A 21893-nucleotide genomic window follows, 5' to 3' on the forward strand; every position below is an offset into this window, starting at 1 on the left:
TGACAGATCACATACAGACCAGATTACACAGCTGAGTGGGATATTGAGAAAACCCCCTGGGTAATTAAGAGAAAGTGGGAGAGTTTCCTCTTAATTATCTAGATAATTGTCTTAATTCTTGGCTTCATCTTTTCAAAGGGATTCTGCCAAATTGTAGGAGGATAAGACTAGAACCCAAAGTTTTCACTCCTATCCCATATGCCCTTCACTTAAATTTTATTGTCCCTGCAGAAAACAGAACAATGTCAGTTCAATGAATAAACCAGAACTTATTGCCCACTTTGGGCCAAACACTGTGTTAAACATTACTTTTGTAACAAGAAGAAAGGTGGAGAATACAGACAGGCATAGAAATAAGAGATTAAAAAAGCACAAAAGGGATGGCAGATGTGTTGGTGGATGCTCTCATATAATTATTTCTATTTTCTCGGTGAAATGGTTTTAAGGCCACCAGCTGAGGGTGAGGATGAAGGAGGAGGTATTGAAGGTTTGAAAGGAGAAGGTATGAGTGATCTTCTATTTCTCACACTGGGAGAAAGAATCACTAAATGAGTATTATGACAAGGAAGCACTGAGGCCAACTTGAGGTTAGTGCCCATGCATTTACAATGAGACTCATCAGCAAAGTCAAGTATTTTTTCCCCACCAGCCATATTTGCATAAATACAGAGCAGGTAGAAAATTGTGTTTAACTAGGGTTGGAGTTTTGCTAGATGATTATGATAGAGAGAAGATTACAGGACAGAGGATGTATGCCAGGAATGAGTATGATTAGAGAGCATGGGATTTATGCCAAGTAAGAGAGCAGTGTCATCACGAGGGTGACGGGAGCCAGTGAAAAGGTGGTAGGATCCGTGTACTGTGTCAGTGGGGGTGAAGTCAGGGTACTAAGGCAGTGAGCTGGGAAAAAGTGTGGTGGTAGTTGCAGAGCTGGTTGATTAAAATTTAGATTATGGAGAAATTGAAGTTATTAGTAATGACAAGATATAGGAGCATAATATGAGGCTGGGCAGCTGGGGTAGGAGAAGGACAAAGTGACACAAATAACCAGAACATGAAATAGGACATGACCAATCCAACAAAACAGCAACAATGCAATAAAAGAATTTTCAAGGTGGCTGCTAACTGGAGTAGGATTGCAGTGAAAGGAACAGGTCCTCAGAGGTGGGAGAAGGCATTGGAATAGCACATAGAAAGGTTTACAGAAATGCAAATGCCAGCAGCTGCATAAAGAGGAGGTTAGAAGTACAGGGGAAGAGAGGATATTCTAGGCAGAGGGGACGTTGTGAGCAAAATAGAAATGGTGAATGTAAGAAAGAGAATAGCGCATGTGAAGGGACGTACGATCCACTAAAAACCCAGAATTAAGCTGGACACACCAAATGACTCTTCTCCTCAAAACCTAAATTATATCATGTGCTTTCTATAAAGTTGTCCAGGGGGTTCCTATAACACTTCAAATTATCAACACTTGGCATCACCTTCAGGGGCCCCATGATTTGATCCTTGTTTGTCCCTCTGGCTCAACCTCTTCTACTCTTTCTGGAACCCACCATGATCCAGCACCCTGGCCTGATTTCTTTCAGGCCCACTTTAGGAACTTGCTACCACATGGTTGCTCATTATTCAATTATTCTAGAAGCTGTTTCTTCACAATTCACCTCTCAGCTTCAATGGCATCTCTTCAGGGACAATTCCCTGCTACTCAGTTAAGCATCCAGTCACTCCCTATTCATTTATATACTTTGTTTTCATGAGATGAAACTTATTCTTTGGTTTATTTTCAGCCTATTTCCACTAGCCCGTGAGCTCCCTAAAAGGAGATAACTTACTGGTCTTTGCCACAGTTTTTCCAGCAGCAGAATCAGTTTTTAGCACATAGTGAGATCTCTATAAATATTTCTCAATGAGTGATTGAATAAATGAATGAATACTAAACCAAAGAGCTTAAAGTATGCATAATGAGAAATAATATGAGGGTTTTTGGATGAAAGTATCACATTATTAGAATTGTATAATTGGAAGGTAATTCTGGCAGCAACATTGTAGAATGTATTTGAAGGGAAATTATCTGGGGGTCAAGAGGTCTATTTGTGGCTACTGTGATTGTCCAGGTGAAACACTTAGAATACCTGAAGTAGGATGATGTTAAGGATGTGCAAAGAAGGGGGCAAATGAGAAAGAAAATTCAGAGGAAGACTGACTACGTGAAGCAGTTGTTCAGAGGGAGATGTCCTATGATTTCAAGGTTCAGAGAATGAGTAATCTAGAAAATTGTAAATAATCTTATTAACACATATATTTTTTAATGTTATTTAAAAAATAAAGGGAAGCAAAGGAAGGGTTTAATAAGAAATGAACAGACCTCACTAAAAAGAGAGTGATACAATATGAACAAAGCAAAAGAAATGGGTAGAAGGAAGAAAAGGCAAACAAAAACCACTGTGGAGAGGCAAAGAGAAAAAAGGAAAGATTAGTGATGTGGAGAAATTATAATATTTTTACACTGTTGACAGGAAAGTAAAATGCTGTAGGCACTTTAGGGAAGTTGAGCAGTTCCTCTAAATGTTAAGCATAGAGTTATCATGTGACCTAGAAATTCCATGCTTAGCTATGCATGCTAAAGAGATGAAAACACATGTCCAGACAAAAACGTGAACGTGAATGCTCAGAGCGTCATGATCCATAATAGACAAAAAGTAGGGACAATCCAAATGTCCACCAGCTGATAAATGTACAAATAAAATATAGCGTAACCATAAAATAGGATATTATTTGGTAAAAGAAAACAAATGAAGTCTTACCTCCCAGTAGGGAAAACAGTATGGAAGGGATACATGCCATCACACTGATACCTTTTGAAAATATTATGCTAATCAAAAGTAGAAAAATACAACAGACATTTGTTATATGATTCTGTTTATATGAAATGTCCAGGCTAAATGAGACAAGAGACTGAAAGTAGATTAGTCATTGGTGAAACTCAGGGAGTTAGGAAAAAATAAAGAGGGACTTTTAATGGGTACAGAGTTTCTGTTTAGGGTAATACAATGTTTGAAAATTGACTGTGGTGATAGTTATCTTTGTGAAATAGTGAAAACCATTGAATTGTGCACTTTACATGAGTGGACTGTATAATATGTGAACTATATCTCAACAGAGCTGCTAAAGAAATAAAGGGAGGGAGGAAGGAAGGAAGAAAGACATCAAAAGCCTCTGGCAGCTCAAAGTGTGTTTTGATTAAATGTAAAAACTCCTGACAGTTATTCACTGAAGCTGTCAAAGTTACCCACCTATCATTACTTTTGGCACTTATGTGACTAGTAGTAATAAATTTTTCTTTTAATAATTCTTTCTGACTCAAGAAAGGCTTTACCTCATTTTCTTTTTGCATTTCAAATTCAATTTTGAAAAATAAATATTTTCTAATGGTTAGATACAGTGACAGTAGATGTTTATTAGAAAATATTTGGTAATATCTGTGCATACTTCAATGTTCAAAACAATCCCTGCCTTCTTGTGGAGGTCAAAATTTGTTGTTAAACAGCAGGTGGAAGAGAGATGAATAGGGATAAATGATGCTTACATGAAAATATTAGTAAGAGCAAGAAAATGTACCAACAAAACTGAAGCAGTGTTAGCCCAAGTAGTATAGTACTGCTATGGCCAATTACCTTCTCTTCAACAGCCCAGGCCAATGGCTTACACAACTTTTTGGTCCTCATCAGGTGTTAATTTCCTCAGTACTCTAAAATTTATTTCAGGGGGAACACCTGGGTGGCTCAGGCAGCTAAGCATCTTACTCTTGATTTCAGCTCAGGCAATGATATGACGGTTTGTGAGTCTAACTTCCACATAAGGGTCTGCACTCTGTCAGCATGGAGCCTGCTTGGAATTGTCTCTCCCTGCCTCTCTGCCCCTACCCTACTCACATATGGGTGTGAATGCATACACGCACACACTCTCTCTCACAAAATAAATAAATTTAAAAAACAGTTTCTTATGGAACTTCACCATGTAAATTTGTATTCATGAACAGAACTTTGAAGAGTAGCACTCTCGGGCCTTGATTATCCCCTTCTGAACTCTTATCAACTAAATACCAGTTATCTTAATTATGACATTAGTCAACTCTTCGCTTATGAAAACATTATGTCTACCTTATTTGCATAATGTGGAGTTATAGAAACAAGACACACAGCTTGTCAGAATACAAAAGATAAAAGAAAGCTCAAATCTTTTCATTTAATCTTTTGCATAACTTGTAGTATTTCTACTCACATCACAGATTTTATGCAAGTCTCATCATATCTGGTGGTACAAATAAAATCATCATCATCACTGCTAAGCCACTGTTACTATGAATAATAACACCATCACTTCCTGATATTCACTAACAACAGCTTTCTCCCAGAACTGTTCTGTCTTCCAGAGACAATGGATTAAAACCCCAGCCAGATGATTCACCCATTGTCTTAAATTTTCTCATACCCATTATTGTAATTCTTCCCCTTATGGATTCTCCAAAATGTGTTCATCCGATAATGCCTACTTCTTAAGCTAAGGATTACTATTGAAGGCTCTGGTATCCCTGTTTTTCTCAAGCTTAGACTCTCTTATCTTCTGGAACACTCCCTGGAGATCATTAGGGCTTTTCTAGGTTCCTAAGGGGCTTTCCAGTCTCTGCCTATTTTCTGGCCAGTGCTGTCACTCAGATTCCAAGGTGGGCACCAATTCTCACCTGGGCACCAATTCTCACCTCTTTACTTAATGAGGGGCACGACTAACATTCAGCACATACTTTCTACTAGCTCACTCCATCTCATCTGTGTACAAACTGCTAAATATCTGTTCTCTGCTGCTTTTGATAATAAAAATAAAATAATCAAAACTCCTAAGCCTTCACATTGTTTTAGTTACTATCCTAAGTGCTTTAGGTATATTAACTCACTTAGTCTTTGCAATCATCTCACAAGATGGGTATTATTACCCACACTGGTAAAGGGACCTGAGGCACAAAGACTGCCAAAGGTCCCACAGTAGGGGAGCCACGATAAGAAATCAGGTGAGTTAACTGCAACAATGAACAACCTCTTTCAGAGACCATGAACCCTTCAAGTCATGTGGGCATGGCTGTGGCAGAAAGAAAACCCTTTATCCCTTATCTTTGAATCACTGAGGGACAATAGTATGGTTATATAAAGCATTTTAAAACTCCAGGAAAAATAATAGATGCCTGGAGAGCTACCTAAAGGGAAGCACCTGAATATGTACCTTGGTAAAAAATTGTTACAATGAAAGAAAATGGCTGACACTGATAAGAGCAAGGAGAGTTCATTCCCTTCTGTTGAGCTTTGGTTCAAGAAATAACTCCCCAGGAGACAGTCTGGATAATGAGTCACTCAGAATGTAACCAAAGGGAGGGGAGGGATCAAAAATGCTCTGACCTTTTGTGACTGACGTGCTGAATGAATAACTTTTGTCACTGCTGTTCTTTGCTTTTGCATAAACACCTCAAAGGTTAAGTCACTTAAGTGTTTTTGTTTATTTGAACATCAAAAGTTTCGCTAAGGCTGGATTTTCCTACACTACAGTGAATCTGTTTAGTCGTCTGCCAGGGATAGTCTGACCAAAATTAAACTGTTTGAATTGAAGAATTAGGGGGAAGGAGAAGCCAGGAAGGAAAGAGAAGGAAATAATTTTCCTTTAGAGATTTTTAAGTGCAAAATTTATAATTGTATCCTGATCCCACATAAATGCTTAAGGTCATTTCTCCTCCTGCCGTATTTTAAGAAATTCATCTCTAGCAAGACTTTCTCCTGAAAATATTTTTTTGGGTCACAAATAGTTTAGGGCTGCCTACTCTATTATGACACATAATTTTATTTAGTAGAGAAGTATTTGCTAAGTACCTATGAGGTACAAACTCCACTAATCTAGCCAGTGATATTAGCCATTGAAATTTCATCAGTGTTTAAGTTAAAATTAGATTTGTACAGGAAAAAAAACAGCGAGAAAAAATTATTTTATTTTTAAAAAAAATATTTAAGAATACATATTTTAGGGCATGTCTGCATAATTAAGAAAATGTACTCAGGGCACCTAAGTGGCTCAGTCAGTTAAGTGTCTGACTTCAGCTCAGGTCATAATCTCACAATTTGTGGGTTTGAGTCCCATGTTGGGCTCTGTGCTGACAGCTTGGAGCCTGGAGCCTGCTTTGGATTCTGTGTCTTCCTCTCTCTGCCCCTCCCCCACTCACACTCTGTCTCTCAAAAATGAATAAATGTTAAAAAATTTGTACAAATTACAAAAAGAAAGAAAATGTACTCAAGCAATTTTTCAATTGTGACCCAAATGTAAGACTATAATTCATTCACAGTGACGTTTCTGGTGTTAGAAGTAAAATAGTTTGGGGCGCCTGGGTGGTTCAGTCGGTTGAGCAGCCAGCTTCGGCTCAGGTCATGATCTCAGGTTCATGGGTTCAAGCCCCGCATCAGGCTCTGTGCTGACAGATAGCTCAGAGCCTGAAGCCTGCTTCAGATTCTGTGTCTCCCTCTCTCTCTGACCCTCCCTTGCTCGCACTGTCTCTCTCTCTAAATAAAAAAAAAAAAAAAGAAAGAAAGAAAGAAAAGAAAAGAAAAAAGAAAGAAGTAAAATAGCTCAATGAGAATTTTGTTGTGAAACTAAATTCCCTCTTTATGACTGGTTTTCCATATCTGACTCAGAGGAGAAGAGAAGACGGGTCCAGCATTTTCAAGCTTTAAAAAATTATCATAATTAAAATAAATAAATAAATAAATAAGCTAAAAATTTATCATTATTTTTCAAGCACTGTTTCCTCCAAAGAGAAACCATCAGTCCTTCTCTGATTTCTCCTAGAAATATTCTGCAGCTCTAGGAGCAGTTTCTGTACAGTGAGTTCCTTCTCTATAAGACTACGAGTTTCTTGAGAGAAAGATCTTTTAAAGATTCTTCATTATATTCCCCTGCTTTGTACATAGCAATGCTCAGTAAATATTTACTGAATTAACAAATGAAAACATGCATGAATTAGGTATATCTCTATTCTTATTCATACATTGTACCTTCTCATGTTTAGCCTTGAAAGACCCTTGTTCTAGTCTCATGTCTCCTTGTCTTGTTTATCCTGTCCCCTCGGCCTGGGGTACACATCCTTCTCACCACTTCCTCCTCCTCTGCCTCCAAGACCCTGTTCAAAGTTCTCTATGGCAAAACCATTTGTATCCACTTATCTCTCATGGCTTATTAAACATAATTCCATCATGATATTTATCACTTGTATTTTAGTAGTTATTTCATGTGTTTCTAGGTTACACATTCTTGAAAAGGAGACTATGTCTTTGGGATTCACTTATGAATTCCAAACAGAAAGTGGCACATGATAAAACTTGGTAAATGTTAACTGAATGAGTGCATGATTGCCCATGATCTTCTATTAATAAAGGTGGTGAATATTTTCTTCAGCTCTTTCCTTGTCCTAGCGGGACCCCTTCTAAAAATACTTCAGATGTTTATAGATTTTAGTACTCTTGTCTTACGTTGGTAGTAAGAGTTGCCAACCAAAGAGTGGCAAGCTAGAGTAACTTTAGCTTCTACCAGAAACACAACAAAACTCAGAACTAGTGCAACCTGAGATACTTATCAGAGCTCAAGGTGAGGGTTCTCGGGGGAGGAAACTGCCTCTAGCTTCTTTGCCCAGATACAAGGATAAAGAAATATTCCACCTTTTCCAGATTGTTGATGCCAAAAGGCACCTCAAGGTGATATATTCAATTATTTAGTTGTGGTCTACTTTCCACTTTACCACAATGATCCACCAATCCAGGGAAGGTAATTCTTTGTTCTGCTTTTCCTTGTGTAATTTTAACAGAGCAAGAACTGGTACCTTTAACTTTCAGAGCCATATTTTTGTCCAGTTCTCCCGTGAATTAGATGTTCCTGGAGAAGCCATGCCAGTTTTATTTTAGACTTTCTCAGTTCTGTAATTATTCAGATTTAGCCTTTAGATTTTGGGCCCTGACTCTGGGATAAGGACAGAACTTCCCCTGCCTCCATGTTTTCCCAAACATCAGTCATTTGCACATCACTTCCATGCTTTTTGCTGTATTTGCATACTACTGGTACTACTATTGTCTTAAATTTTTTAAAATTGTTTACTCGAGTAAATATGGCCTATTTTTTTCAATATTATCTATTAAAATCACAGATCTGAAGTCTTATAACCTTATGAAATAGATATTCATCAAACCAATGGTTCTCACACCACAAAGTTCCTGGGTCCAAAGCTCTAAGTTATCATTATTTATTTGTTGGTTCATTGTATTGATGATCTCTTTTTGATTTACCTATTATTTCTTCTTTATAGCTGTATTGTCTTTTCTTCAACCTGTCCTGTTTCAAATGTTCTTCATATGCATTACAGGTTACTTGCCTTATAACCCAGGATTATGGGATTTAAGTACAGAGGTCTGAAAAAAAGCCTCAAAAGCCAAAGTCCTAATTTCAGTCCCCTCAACATTCAATTTTCAGGTTTTTAAATTATTATTATTATTATTATTATATTATTATTATTATTTGAGTATTATGGACAATGTCATATTAGTTTCAGGTATATGACTTAGTAATTTGACAAGTTTATACATGGCGCTATGTTCACCACAAGTATAGCTGCCATCTGTCTCATTGCTTTGCTATTACCATATCATTGACTGTATCCAACTTTGAGGTTTTAGTAATCACTCTGAGGGTATATGCTAGAATGAGAAGAGTGACCCAGATGCCCTCATTCTTTGAGGCTTTTTGGATGTGAACCACATGAATGAAATACATGTTTTTAGTTCATTTAACAAAGAAACAAGTATTTCAAAACATCTAGCATGATGGATCAGGAAGTACATGAAATAGTAGTCAACTGCAGTAGAATTCTGACTTTCTAAAATCAAAATGGAAAGTCAAAGGTCAATCGGTTATACTTTTCACTGACAGTATTTTAGTATTTTTTATAGAACAATATATTCAAATGTACTAAATGTAATGTGATCTAACCATGAATTCTGGAGAAAAAACATTCTATATCAAAACTATGAAAAACTAAGATTTTAGTACTTAAGTTCTATTTGGCTTTAATATACAACTCTCTCTCTCAAAAGGCCAGCAACACTGGGAAGAAGGACGAGTTCACTGAAACCATGGATGATGGCCCTTCTTGTGGCAGCTGGTGTGCTGGTTCTGGCGATAATCATCGGTCTCCTTGTGTATTTTTTGGCATTTGGTAAGAATTTACCTCATTGTATTATTTTGAAAATTTGAAGATCCACTTGATTTATTTCAAAGCCTAATGTTTTCTAACATTTTAGAGTGCAATTTTCATTGCAATGATAATTTTCATAAGTCTATGCATAATTTGTATAATGAAGTATTGATTTCCATAAACTTATGTACATTTGGGCAATGATTATCCTTTCTATATAAAAATTACTTCTAGTATTTAAAATTTGAACCGGTTCACATAAATTATCTCTTGAGCAATGCAATACATCTTATTATATGGTTTAGTAATATTCAATGTAGAGAGTAAAAAATGTACTTTAATAGCAATTCTGACCTCAAGGTTAATTTATGAGAATATATTATGTTCTGTTATCTAATTAAGAGCCTTAATTAATGAATTATTACTAATTGGTCATAATTTTATTATGAAACAATTGACAACCACATGACTCTGAGAACGTGCGATCTTAAAAGTGGGTTAAATATACCTGCAACCATAAGCGCTTAATATCCAAAATATATAAAGAACTCAACTCAATAACAGAAAGCCAAACAATCCAATTTAAGAGTGGGCAGAAGACCTGAATAGACATTTTTTCCAAAGAAGACATACACATAGCTACCAGGCACATGAAAAGGTGTTCAACATCACTACTCATCAGGGAAATGCAAATAAAAACCATGCTATTACCTCACACCTGTTAGCATGACAATTATCAAAAAGACAAAAAATAGAGGCACCTGGGTGGCTTAGTCAGTTAAGCCTCTGACTCCTGATTCTGGCTCAGGTCATGATTTCACACTCATGAGATGAGCCCTGCCTCAGGCTCCGTGCTGAGCATGGAACCTGCTTAAGATTCTCTCTCCTTCTCCTTCTGCTCCTGCTCTGTTGGCACTCTCTCCCAAAAAATAATAAAATAAATAAAATTAAAAAAAATAAAAAGACATAAAATAACAAGTATTAGAAAGGAGGTGGTAAAAGGGAAACCACATACACTGATAGTGAGAGTGTAAATCGGTACAGCCACTATGGAAAAGAGTATGGAAGTTCCTAAAAAAATTAATAGATTTGCCATATGAGTTAGCTAGCCTACTTCTGGGAATCTATCTGAAGAAAACAAAAACATTAACTCAAAAAGATATATGCACCCCCAAGTTCACTGATGAATTATTTACAGTAGCCAAAATCCAAAAACAACTTGTGTCCATTTATGGGTGAATAAATAAGATATGATTATATAGATATAGATAGATATAGATATAGATATAGACACACACACAATGGAATACTACTTCGCCATAGAAAAAGGGAAATCTTGCTATTTGGGACAATATGAATGAAACTTGAGGGCAATATACTAAATGAAATAAGTCAAACAAAGAAAGATCAACACTGTATGATTTCATTTTCATGTGCAGTCTATAAAAAGCAAAACAGACAAAACAAGACTCATAAACACAGAATACAGGTTAGTGGTTACCAGAGAGGAATAAGTTATCAGAGTTGGGAATGTGCCAAAAGGGTGAAGGGGGTCAATTTTATGGTGACAGACAGTAATAAAACATTGTGGTGATCACTTTAGAGTTGACACAAATATCAAATTATTATGTTATACTTCTGAAATTAATATAATATTATATGTCAATCTTAAAAAAAGAAAGAAAGAAAAGGTTAGAGAGAGGTTTTGGTCACAACTATTGAATGTCTAATAATTCCCAGTAGTTTATCAATTATAGAACTTATTTCCATGCTATACCCTCTACTTCTGATATTCATACAACTCAAATGAACTAAAGAAAAAACCCTCCATTTTTTTCTCCCTTCCAGATCAGAAATTTTACTATTACCAAACCTCCTTCCGGATCCCCAGTATTGAATATAATCCTGAATTTTCAGTTGAACACTCAAAAATTAGAACAGACCTGAAGCAAAAACTCAATAATGAGGTAAGTCTAGCATCATTTCTACCAAAAATATTATTGTGAAGAAGGTTAAAATAAAGTAAGAGATGATTGAGAACACATCAAATTGTACCTATGTTGGGGTTGCCAGATAAAATACAGAATCCTCAGTTAAATTTTAATTTCAGATCCTCCTAAAAATATATTTCATTCAATATTTTAAACATGCCTATATTAAAAATTATTCATTGTTTATCTGAAATTGAAATGTAACCACATTTTTGTTTGTTAATCCTGGCAACTGTAACCAACATTATCACAGGAAAATTGGAAAAACACAATGGACAAAGAATAATTGCACCAAAGACTAAATAATAGAAGCCCAACAGAAAAATTAAATAGCTCAAATATAAAAAATAAAATTATTAAAGTTATCTGGACACATAACTCAGTCATTCAGACACAAACATTACCATGTATCCATTTTTAAGCACCTAATGTGTGTATGACCCGCATACATTTCCCACTAGGCAATTTATACCAAACATTTACTCCCGAAAGTACACCACAGAAACAAACAGACTAGTTCTTCCACTGTAAGACTTCAGTTGTGTACACAGCTCTTTTGTGCCTAGCATTGACCAAAGATGACAGGCCATTCTGGCCAGGTTTAGAAATACTTCTTTCTCCATTTCCCAACCAAAATTAGAAACTGATGAAACGAGTTGAAGGATACAACTGAGTGGGATTGATATGTCTTTCCAAAAACACATCCTAAGGAAATTTTGATTAAGGAAAAATCATCAGGGCAGGTATATTTTGTTGTAGGAAGCAATATGTTAAATTACAGACAGTCTAAGCATTGAAGTCAGGACATCTATATTCATATCCAAATTTTAATTTTTGACAGCTTATCAGCTTAAAAAAGCTCCTTAATCCCTCATAGTTTTAACTACAAAAAGGTATAATTTCGCTGACCTCCATGAGTTGTTCTTTAGACTAGGTTATGTTGTTAATACAAAGTATAAAAAGTTATGCCTGAATAAATTGTAGCATCTGTTACTGGTGCTCTAACAGAACTTTTTATACACCTTTGCTAAAGTGCTTACCACCTTGTTACATCATTATTGTTTTGTATGTCTATGTCCCTCTGAATTTGTGAGGGGCTAAATGTACTTATTCTTATATTTCTGGTGCCTGTACCAGTATCTGCTACATGGTAGGACCATAAAAATACACTTCAAGGAGAGGACTAGTAAATAAATGGCTAACACACTAGAATTGGCCCTTCAAGTCTGTCATTGTAGTGTGGAAGCAGCCACAGACAACACATCAACAGATGAGTATGGCTATTGTCCAGTTAAACTTCTTTATGGACACTGAAAGTGGATTCTTTTTTATTTGTTATATGTCAAAAAATACTCTTCTTCTGATTTTTTCAACTATTAAAGAAATGTGAAGACCATTCTTAGATGGCTATCTAGATCTTTCCTATAGGCTATAATTTGCTGATCCCTGAGGACTATGAGTTATAGTTCTAAGAAATATTTTCCTAAAAGAAATGATTAAAACCAGTGCCTAAAATAAATTTTAGAAACTTGAGCGGAGTTCAATAATCTAAATTGTTTATATGCTCAGTTACCATGAGTAATACATGGTTCACAAAGTAGTGATTTCAAAAGGAACAACAAAAAATAATGAAATTGGAAAGAGAATGGAAGGAGGCAAGCAGAAAACTTAAAATTATATATAAGATACATAAATATCACATATAAAAATATATTAAAGTATGTAAAAAATCTGGAAGTACATAATCAAAAATATAAATAGCGGGTCCTCTATCTGGTGATTTGGAAATGATTTTAATGTTTTTCATTATATGTTGTTGTATTGCTTGCTTTTTATAACTTTTTACAATGAACATGTATTTGTTTTGTCAAATAAATGTATGTATGTTAAAAAAAAACTACTTCCTTAAAAACCAAATTTTCTTTTATAATCAGTTGGAAGAAAAATACATGGTAATTCATTTTTTGTTAACTATTGATTTCTCAGTAAACATGCTCACTACCTCTCCAATATGATATGGCATGGTACGTCACCAGAAAATAACTGATAAATCAAATTAGCTGAATGGAAGTATTTGTTCAGCACTTACCAGTTTCAATTTTGGCACCTCTTTACTTTTGATATGTGAAACTAATTATTGAGACTCAGGTTCCCTTAAGGTTTGGCATAAAGTCAGTCTTTTTTTCAGGAAGCCAACTTGAGTCAATGATAATAAACAGGCTTGTAAAACCATAAATTCTTTAATAAGCTGTGGTTTTAGTAAGGAATAATTTCTTCTAGGAACTTATAATACAGAGAAATTATCCCATACAGAAAGTCTAAAATGACATACTAATGGCATAGATAGTCTTGTCTTTTCTAAGTAATCATTTCATGCATTTTTTTTCTTGATGAATATATATTTTTAAGGAAGTACCTGATTAATATACATCCTGCACCTCTCCTCCATTTACCACAGAATCAAAACTTGACCTAAAATTTTCACTAAAGCCTACAAATCTGATTCTTCAATCACACAAAACTGATTCTTCAATCAATGATGATAGCTGAGCTTGAAAGATCATGATCATGCACATCAAATTTTCAAAGAAATTCAGTCTCAGCACCTCCATCCCTACATATATTTTATATTGGCTACTGAAATATCTAGCTTAATTCAACTCTTTATGTCAGCAATCCTTGATAATGTGAGAAATTGTTCAAATATCAGCATTCAATTTTAGGGATGAATTGTATGACAACAGGATTGTGCCCTAAGGAGCTTTCTGAGAATAGTCACAAACTTAGAAGTAAATGCTATTACTGCAGATTTTATACAGGCATTTTTGTGATACATTATAATGTGTGAATTCATATCTTTAAAGTTTATTTACTGTTGTTTTTTCAGATAGATCAGATATTTCGAAGATCCAGTTTAAATCATCATTACATCAAGTCTCATGTTGTCAACCTTAGGTAATCACAACTAATTAATTTTTATGGTGAAAGGACACTTTGTATTATTTAGTTATTTTTTTAATTGTTTCATTTGTGGATAGGATTAAAAATATTAGATATGACAAGAGCAAAAATATTTTAATATTATTACATTTAATTGTTATTCCTTCTGTGCAAAATACTGACAGGAAGAGAATTTCTTACTTTGGGTAGTGATACAATATAATCTACTGGTTGTCCTCTTAAAACTTTTACATTTCAATTAAAGATTCTTACAATCCTTAAATATTCTTCTCAGTTTTGTTTGCTTTATCTTTTAACAATAAATAGCTACTGTGAGTTTTTAAAAAATCAAGGAAACATACACAAAGTTGATGGATGTAACAAGTGATTTTTGATGTATTTTTCCAGAAAAAATATAGAACTCTCACATACTCAGCTTTCTCTGAATATGGTCAAGTTACACAAGGAGGGAATAATTCAGGTATTAACACCTATATGATACAGGAAAGAGGAAAAATCCACAACAATAAAATACACAAAATATTTATGTTGTATTTTCTTGAAGATGTAACTGATATTTAAATACTAAAAATTCATAACCATGGCTATGATCTCACTCATTTATTGTGTTTTTCTTTTTCAGGTCAAGTAATGATGGTTTGAATACCGATGTATTGCTTAAATTTCAGTTTGCCTCTAACAATGCAGACACATTAAAAAGGCAAGCTGACAACATTTTGCATCAGAAGCTGAAATTAAATGAAAGCTTCTTGAGGATAGATACTTCACTACCTCGTCTTAGAGGCAAGAAATATCATTTTCTTTCCCTTGTTAGAGTTTACCATTTTAGCCAAATTCTCAACTACAGAGAAAGCTTTATTTCACCATTAAGTGAAGCCATTTTTCATTTTAAAATCTCTACTTAATAATAAAGTCCCCACATAATTGACATCAAATATTATCTTCCTTTGATTAGTATAGAAATATTTATGAAACGTAAAGCATAACCCAAATATAATTTTTTTAAAGATCTTGGTGGAATTGTTTGAATTAATTAAGCATGCATGGGATAAAGACCTACACTCTGCTACTGATACAGTAATTTATAGTGCCTGGCTCTTTCTGTTGCAATATTTTCTCCAATCTGAATCCAGAGTGGTATGAACACAGAAATCATGGTATGTGAGGCACAAACATGATTTGGGCTCCTGTGAAAGGATGCCTGGCCCTTTTTCTGACACTACAATAAGCCTTCCTACAGGCAGGATAGGACTGGCCTAGGGCATAGAGGGAACAGAAGAAAAATGTCAGACCCAGATGATTCCTGTCTCTGGCATAAAGGCACCATGTCATTTGCAACACAGGCATAAGGAACTAGGTGATAAATGTTTGGGGTATGAGACTAAATAAAGCTCATTATAATTCCAAGGCCATTGTTAGCCTCATATATATTAACTTTGAAGTTGTCATATGTACAAGAACTTATATAAACTATGAAAAAAGACTCTAAGGTTGTCAACTAATTATAAGTTACTAATAAGTTTTCCCTTTGGTATTCTCCACTCCCCCCACCCCAAACTGTTCCAGAACACTAGAACAGATACATTATAGTATACTAACAGAAGAGGAAATTGTATTTGGTTTGGCAAAAGTCAGAAAGAAAAAAATAGCCTGAAGAACTTAAGAGTCTCTGAATAATGTCCAACATTCAGTTAGGCTTATCATACACATAGAACAGAGTAGATTGAATCTAATGTACTGGGCTTTAGATAGTAGAGACAAGACTTCCTAAAGAAAACATTTTGTTGAAGGATATAGATAGATGTGAGATTTTGACTTTTTAAAAAAGGTAACTTAATCTTGAGCTCCCATGAAGCCAAATGTTAGAAATTTAAACTCCATCATTTTTGGTTCTATCTGCCCACCCCAACCCCACTTTGTGGTGTTAGGGCACTTAGGTCCTTCACAGTGTTGCTGGATCAAGTTGGAGGATTCGTCTATTCAGGGATCTGCTGGTGAACCATCCTTCACCAGATCTTCAGTTGTCTATCAAGCAAGTTACTCTTATGACAATCCTCATTCCCATGAAAAAACTCTTCTCAGATTCATCATTCATCCTGATACTTCTGTGCTTACCAAGGGTGCTTGGAAATTACTTTTATTTGTATATATTTTATTTCATCTCTGACTGACAATTCTTTGAATATAGGCAATGTGTTTTCTGGAATTACAATCACATCCCCAAGATTAGCATAGAACTCAGCACAGGACTGAAACCTGGTATTTGTAAAATATTCTGTCTTTAACTCTGTAAACTAAATCAACCTTTTGAAAGTGAGCATGAAACAAAAGCAGTCTTAAAATCAACACCACAGAACGCTGAGGAAACTGGAATCATTTCTCTCTCCATAAAGAGTATTAGAACTGCACAAAAATACATAGCAATTTTAAAAACAAAATCTGAGTTTCACAGGGTAAGAGAAATCATTTCAGGATATACAATAAAAAGAAAAATACATGGAAGGGATTCTAGGAGAGACTGCAGATGGCAATGGGAGGAACCTTAGATTAGAAGTCAGGAGACCCACATGCCGTCAATAACCAACCTGCGTCCCAGCAATAACCATGGTAGTGCAGCCTTAGATAATTTGCTGAAATGGTCTCAGTTCCTGTTTTGCAAAATGAAAATAGTAGCAACTGTGAAATATATCCTTTGGAAAAAACTTTTAAATGCTTTAAAAAGTACAAATATGAACATATTGACATAATGTATCATCTTAATGGACTTTCTCAGATATCTTTAGCAACCCTGATCCTAGTAGGTTAGATAATTGATTAACATATCTCTTGAAAAAGGTACCTGGAAAGCTAAAACACACACATGGCCCCCAAATGCAAATATCAAAAGAGTTAGTTGGCTGATATCTTAAGTCCAACACAGAAGAAACGATGCAGAAATGCATTAGGTTTAATCTTATAAAAGTAATTTATATAGGATTATAACAGAGCTCAAGGGGAAGCTTTGAGTTTAGCTTTCAGAGTTAATTAAGTACAAGTTTGATAGTTGTCTATGTATATAGCATTTTTAAAATTTGCAGAATTTAAAATGGTCATGCATAATTTGGTGAATTTTTTTCTAAGATTTATAGTCTTGTGAAAATCTCTTCTCATTTTAGACAAGTCAGAATACTCTCCAGTGATTCCAAGTGACTAGTTTTTGGGAAAAATAAGGAAGGAAGGAAGGAAGGAAGGAAGGAAGGAAGGAAGGAAGGAAGGAAGGAAGGAAAGAAGGAAGGAAGGAAGGGAGAGAGGCAGGGAGGGAGGGAAGGAGGAAAGAATGGAAGGAAGGAACAAAAGGACGGAAGGAGGGAAGAATGGAGAGAGGAAGGGAAGAAGGAAGAAAGAGGGAGTGAGGGAGGAAAGTAGAAGGAAAACAGCCAGTTGGAAGAGCAAATTAGCTAATATTGTCAGTGTCTCAAGAAAGTGTACTTTAAGTCATTGATTTTACTGTATTCAACCTTTCATAAAAATATTAATTGTTTTATGTTCCCCAATTATGTCTCTAGTTCTGTTCCTTTCATCATGTAAATATATACAATATAAAGAAAAATACATGAAGTTTACTTGTAGGGAGGAAAATAATTTTCCCTCTACCCTTCTGAGTTCTTGATTATAATAAAAGACCCCTGCAAGAAGATATGATTAACAAGAAAAAAGGAAACAGAAGTTTATTAACATGATGTACACATGGAAGATAAGTAGGGGAAATGAGTAACTCAAAGAGGTGGCTTAGAATTTGGCTTTTATAGCATCTTCATCAAAGAACAAATTTGTGGAGAAACGAGAGGACAAAGGAGTGCAGTTTTAGGCTTGCAAGGGCAGAGATAAGGGCTAGTTAGTAAAGTGTTATAAGGATTCTTCTGGGTGCGTTCTCTAGGTTGATAGGGTCCAAAATTGTCTCTAGGAATTAACCTTTCTCCTGCTTGGTAGAGAGAAGAGGAGGGACGCCTTTGTGAACTTATGTCCCGCCCTTAGGCAAATAGAGGAAGGGCAAGAGGAATTTCTTGTATTTGCTTTTTCTCGCTTGCCTTTGACTCAAAATAACTCATATGCCTACGTGACATATTTTGGAGTAGTGTAATCTGATACCCTTCACACTTTAGGAGAGAATGTAAATGGTAATCTTTTTTCTTTTTCTTTTTTGAAAACATTTGCAATTATGGGGGTTTTTTGCTTCACAATATTTAAAATGTGTAAACTTCGACTCTAAATCTTTTTTAAATTTTTTTAAATATTTTATTTATTTTGAGAGAGAGAAAGACAGTGTGAGCAGGGGAGGGTCAGAGAGAGAGGGAGACACAGAATCGAAGATAGGCTCCAGGCTCCGAGCTAGCTGTCAGCACAGAGCCTGATGCGGGGCTTGAACCCACAAACCGTGAGATCATGACCTGAACCAAAGTCAGATGCTTAACCACTTAACTGACGGAGCCGTCCAAGCGCCCCTAACTCTAACTCTTTGTGAATTATCTGAGATCAAAGCCAAATAGTATGTGATATCACTTTTATTCATTATTTCTAATGTAATTTAAATTTTTTTAAATTTTTAAAAAATATTTTGCTGGTCTTAAAGTTTTCAGCCAGTAATGCTTTTATCTTCTAAATTTAGTACTTAATATATTTCACAAGTTTTATTTATAATAAATTAACCCGACAGATAATTCAGTAATACTTCATTTAAGCCATTTTGTGACTTGTTTCTAATCAAAAACTACATTATCTTTTTAAATCAGATCCAATATCTCATCCACTATTGAAATAAATTTTATTTTAGGTAGGAAAGTGAATATTTGGTTGGAATAAGAAACATATCACAACAATTCACAAAATTTATAAAGCTAATACACTGAATATAGAATCAAGAAAAAAGAACATTATTTTTACTAATTAGTTGCTTAGAATCCCTCTGTAATACCTTACTATTATCCCTTTGCATTGTTTTGGCTGTGTACTCTCTGATTACTTCTTCAGATGACAATGTTTTATAATATTCTATAAAAAGAATAGAAAAATAATTCAGACTTTCCATTAGGATGCTTGACTTTTTAAAATATTTTGAAATAAGTATAGACTCATAGGAGGTTGCAAAGAAATTTATAGGGAAATCTCATCCACTTGCACCCTTCCTCCAGCTTTTGTTATATTTGTACTGTTAACATCTTATACAACTATAGCACAAGATCAAAGCCAAGAAATTGGCATAGACATAATCCATAGAGTTTATTCAGATTTCATAGTTATATATGAGCTCATTTGTGTATGTGTATGTGTAGCTCTATGCCATTTTATCACACGTAGCCTTGCATAACTACTACCACCATCAATATATTCAACTGTACTTTATCAAATTGTCCTTGTGTTACCTCTTTATAACTATACCTATCTCTTCTACCCATCTCTAGCCTCTGGCAACCACTAATCTATTCTCCATCTCTATAATTATATTATTTCATGAATGTTGCATAAATCATACATTTTGTATCCTTTTGAACTTGACCTTTTCCACTCAGCAAAATTTTCTTGAGGTTCATCCATGTTGATGTGTGTATCGTTTGTTCCGTCATTGCTGAGTAGTATTCCATAATATTCCACAATTTATTTAGCCACTCATCCACTATTACAATGAAGCTGCTATGAACATTGGTATATATGTTCCTATAAGAAAAAAGTCTCCATTTTTCTGGGATACATCCGAGAGTATAATTGTTGGGTTGATAAAAACATTTCGGGTTTTGAAGGAACTACCAAACTACTTTCCAGAGTAGCTGTACATTTCACATTCCCATTGGCAATGTATAGGTGACCCAGTTTGTTGGAATCTTTGCCAGCATTTGGTGTTATCACTATTTTTCATGTTGGCCTCTCTGATTTTTCATGTTGGCGTATAGTGATATCTTATTATGGCTTTAATTTTATATTCTCCAATAGTTAATAATAGCAAAACTCCTTTTTAGTGCTTGTCATCTATACATCCTCTTTGGCAAAATATCTGTGCAAGCTTTTTCTAATTGAGCTGATTTTTATTTTTTAAATATTGAATTTTGAGAGGCTTAATGTATTCTAGATATAAGGCCTTTGCCAGATATGTAATTTGTATATAATTTCTACTAGTCTGACATTTGTCTTTTCATCCCCTAAACATAGAAATGTTTTACATTTGATGAAATTCAACTAACCAAACTTTCATTTTATGGATTATATTGTTGGTAAGAAATCTAACTCTTCCCCTAGTCCTGGCTCCCTGAAAATTATCTCCTATGTTCTTTTCTTAAATTTTTTAATTTTATACTTCCAATTTTTAACATTTTATACTTCTATAAATTTGATGGTTTCACATTACATTGTATCTGACATTAAAGTCTATGATCCATTTTGAGTTCATTTTTCTGCAAGCTATGAGGGGTTTTTTTGCTCCTTATTGGAAAGGCTGCCCACCTGCTACTGAATTACTTTTGCTCCTTTATAAAAAATTAATTGGCCATGTTTGTGGGGATCTATTTGGGGTTCTCCATTCTATTCCATTGTTTTATGTGTCTATCCTTCCACCAGGATCACACACTCTTGATTACTGCAGCTGTATAGCAAGTGTAGCATTGGGAAGGATGATTCTCCCGCTTTATTTTTCTTTATCAAAATTATTTTAAATACTCTAGTTCCTTTCTAATTAAATTTTAGAATAATCTTATCTATATCTACAAAAAACCCTAACAGATTTTGATCAATTAGGGGAGAATTGAGCTCTTTTACTATGCTGAGTATCAGCATTTTAAAACTTTCAGCACACAAATCCTATTCATTTTTGTTACATTTACAACTAAATATTTCATTTTCTTTGGAGAAAATGTAAACATGTTTTTCTATTTTGATTTCTACTTGTTTATTGTCACTATATAAAAATATACTTGATTTTTGTGTACTGATATTGTATCTTGTAACATTGCTAAATTAACTTGCTAATTCTAGGATGTTCTGGGTTTTTTGGTAGAGTCCTTGGAGTCTTCTATGTACACAATATGAAATCTTCAAATAGAGACAGATTTATTTGTTTCCATTTAAACTGTATGCCTTTTATGTGTTTTTCTTATCTAACTCAGTGGCTAGATCTTCCAGTACTGTGTTACATAAGAGTGATGATAGGGAATATTCCTGGCTTATTTCCTATCATAGAGGGAAAGCTTTCAATCTTTCACTTTTTTTTTGCTAGAAATATTTATTAATATTATTTTTAAATGTTTATTTGCTTATTTTGAGAGAGAAAGAGAGGATCCCAAGCAGGCTCCGTGCTGTCAGTGCAGAGCCTGATGTAGGGCTCGATCCTACGAACATGACATCATGACCTGAGGTGAAATCAAGAGCTGGAGGCTTAACCAGCTGAGCCAACCAGGCATCCCTTTACTATTTTTTTTTAATTTTTTTTTTACTTTATAAAGTTTCATATTTTTTTAACATATGCAATTATTTTCCATCCTTTACAATACAGTAGTTGCAATGACACTCAAAACAGAAAAGCAAAGTAAAAAATCAATACACCAACTTCTGTTTCATGTAATTAGACTTATACAGAAATTAGAAGGTTAAGTACCAACTAATTAATCACCTAATTTCACAGCTATCTGAAGTGGCAATCGTCATAT

The 21893-nt window shown here is 34.7% G+C and overlaps 1 protein-coding gene across 1 annotated transcript in view; it reads left to right on the forward strand.

Moving 5' to 3' along the window:
* The first annotated feature begins 435 nt into the window (after positions 1–435).
* The window catches only part of LOC115301917 (transmembrane protease serine 11G-like), a 37106-nt gene continuing 15648 nt past the window's right edge, over positions 436–21893 (forward strand). Inside the window, exons 1-6 of the mRNA XM_029951935.1 lie at positions 436–502; positions 7100–7229; positions 9171–9292; positions 11120–11238; positions 14150–14217; positions 14846–15006. Of these exons, the coding sequence (XP_029807795.1) occupies positions 436–502; positions 7100–7229; positions 9171–9292; positions 11120–11238; positions 14150–14217; positions 14846–15006 (667 nt within the window). The remainder of the gene's footprint in view (positions 503–7099; positions 7230–9170; positions 9293–11119; positions 11239–14149; positions 14218–14845; positions 15007–21893) is intronic.

This window comes from Suricata suricatta, chromosome 1, assembly GCF_006229205.1.
Source record: "Suricata suricatta isolate VVHF042 chromosome 1, meerkat_22Aug2017_6uvM2_HiC, whole genome shotgun sequence".
In the NCBI taxonomy this organism is placed as follows: Eukaryota; Metazoa; Chordata; class Mammalia; order Carnivora; family Herpestidae; genus Suricata; species Suricata suricatta.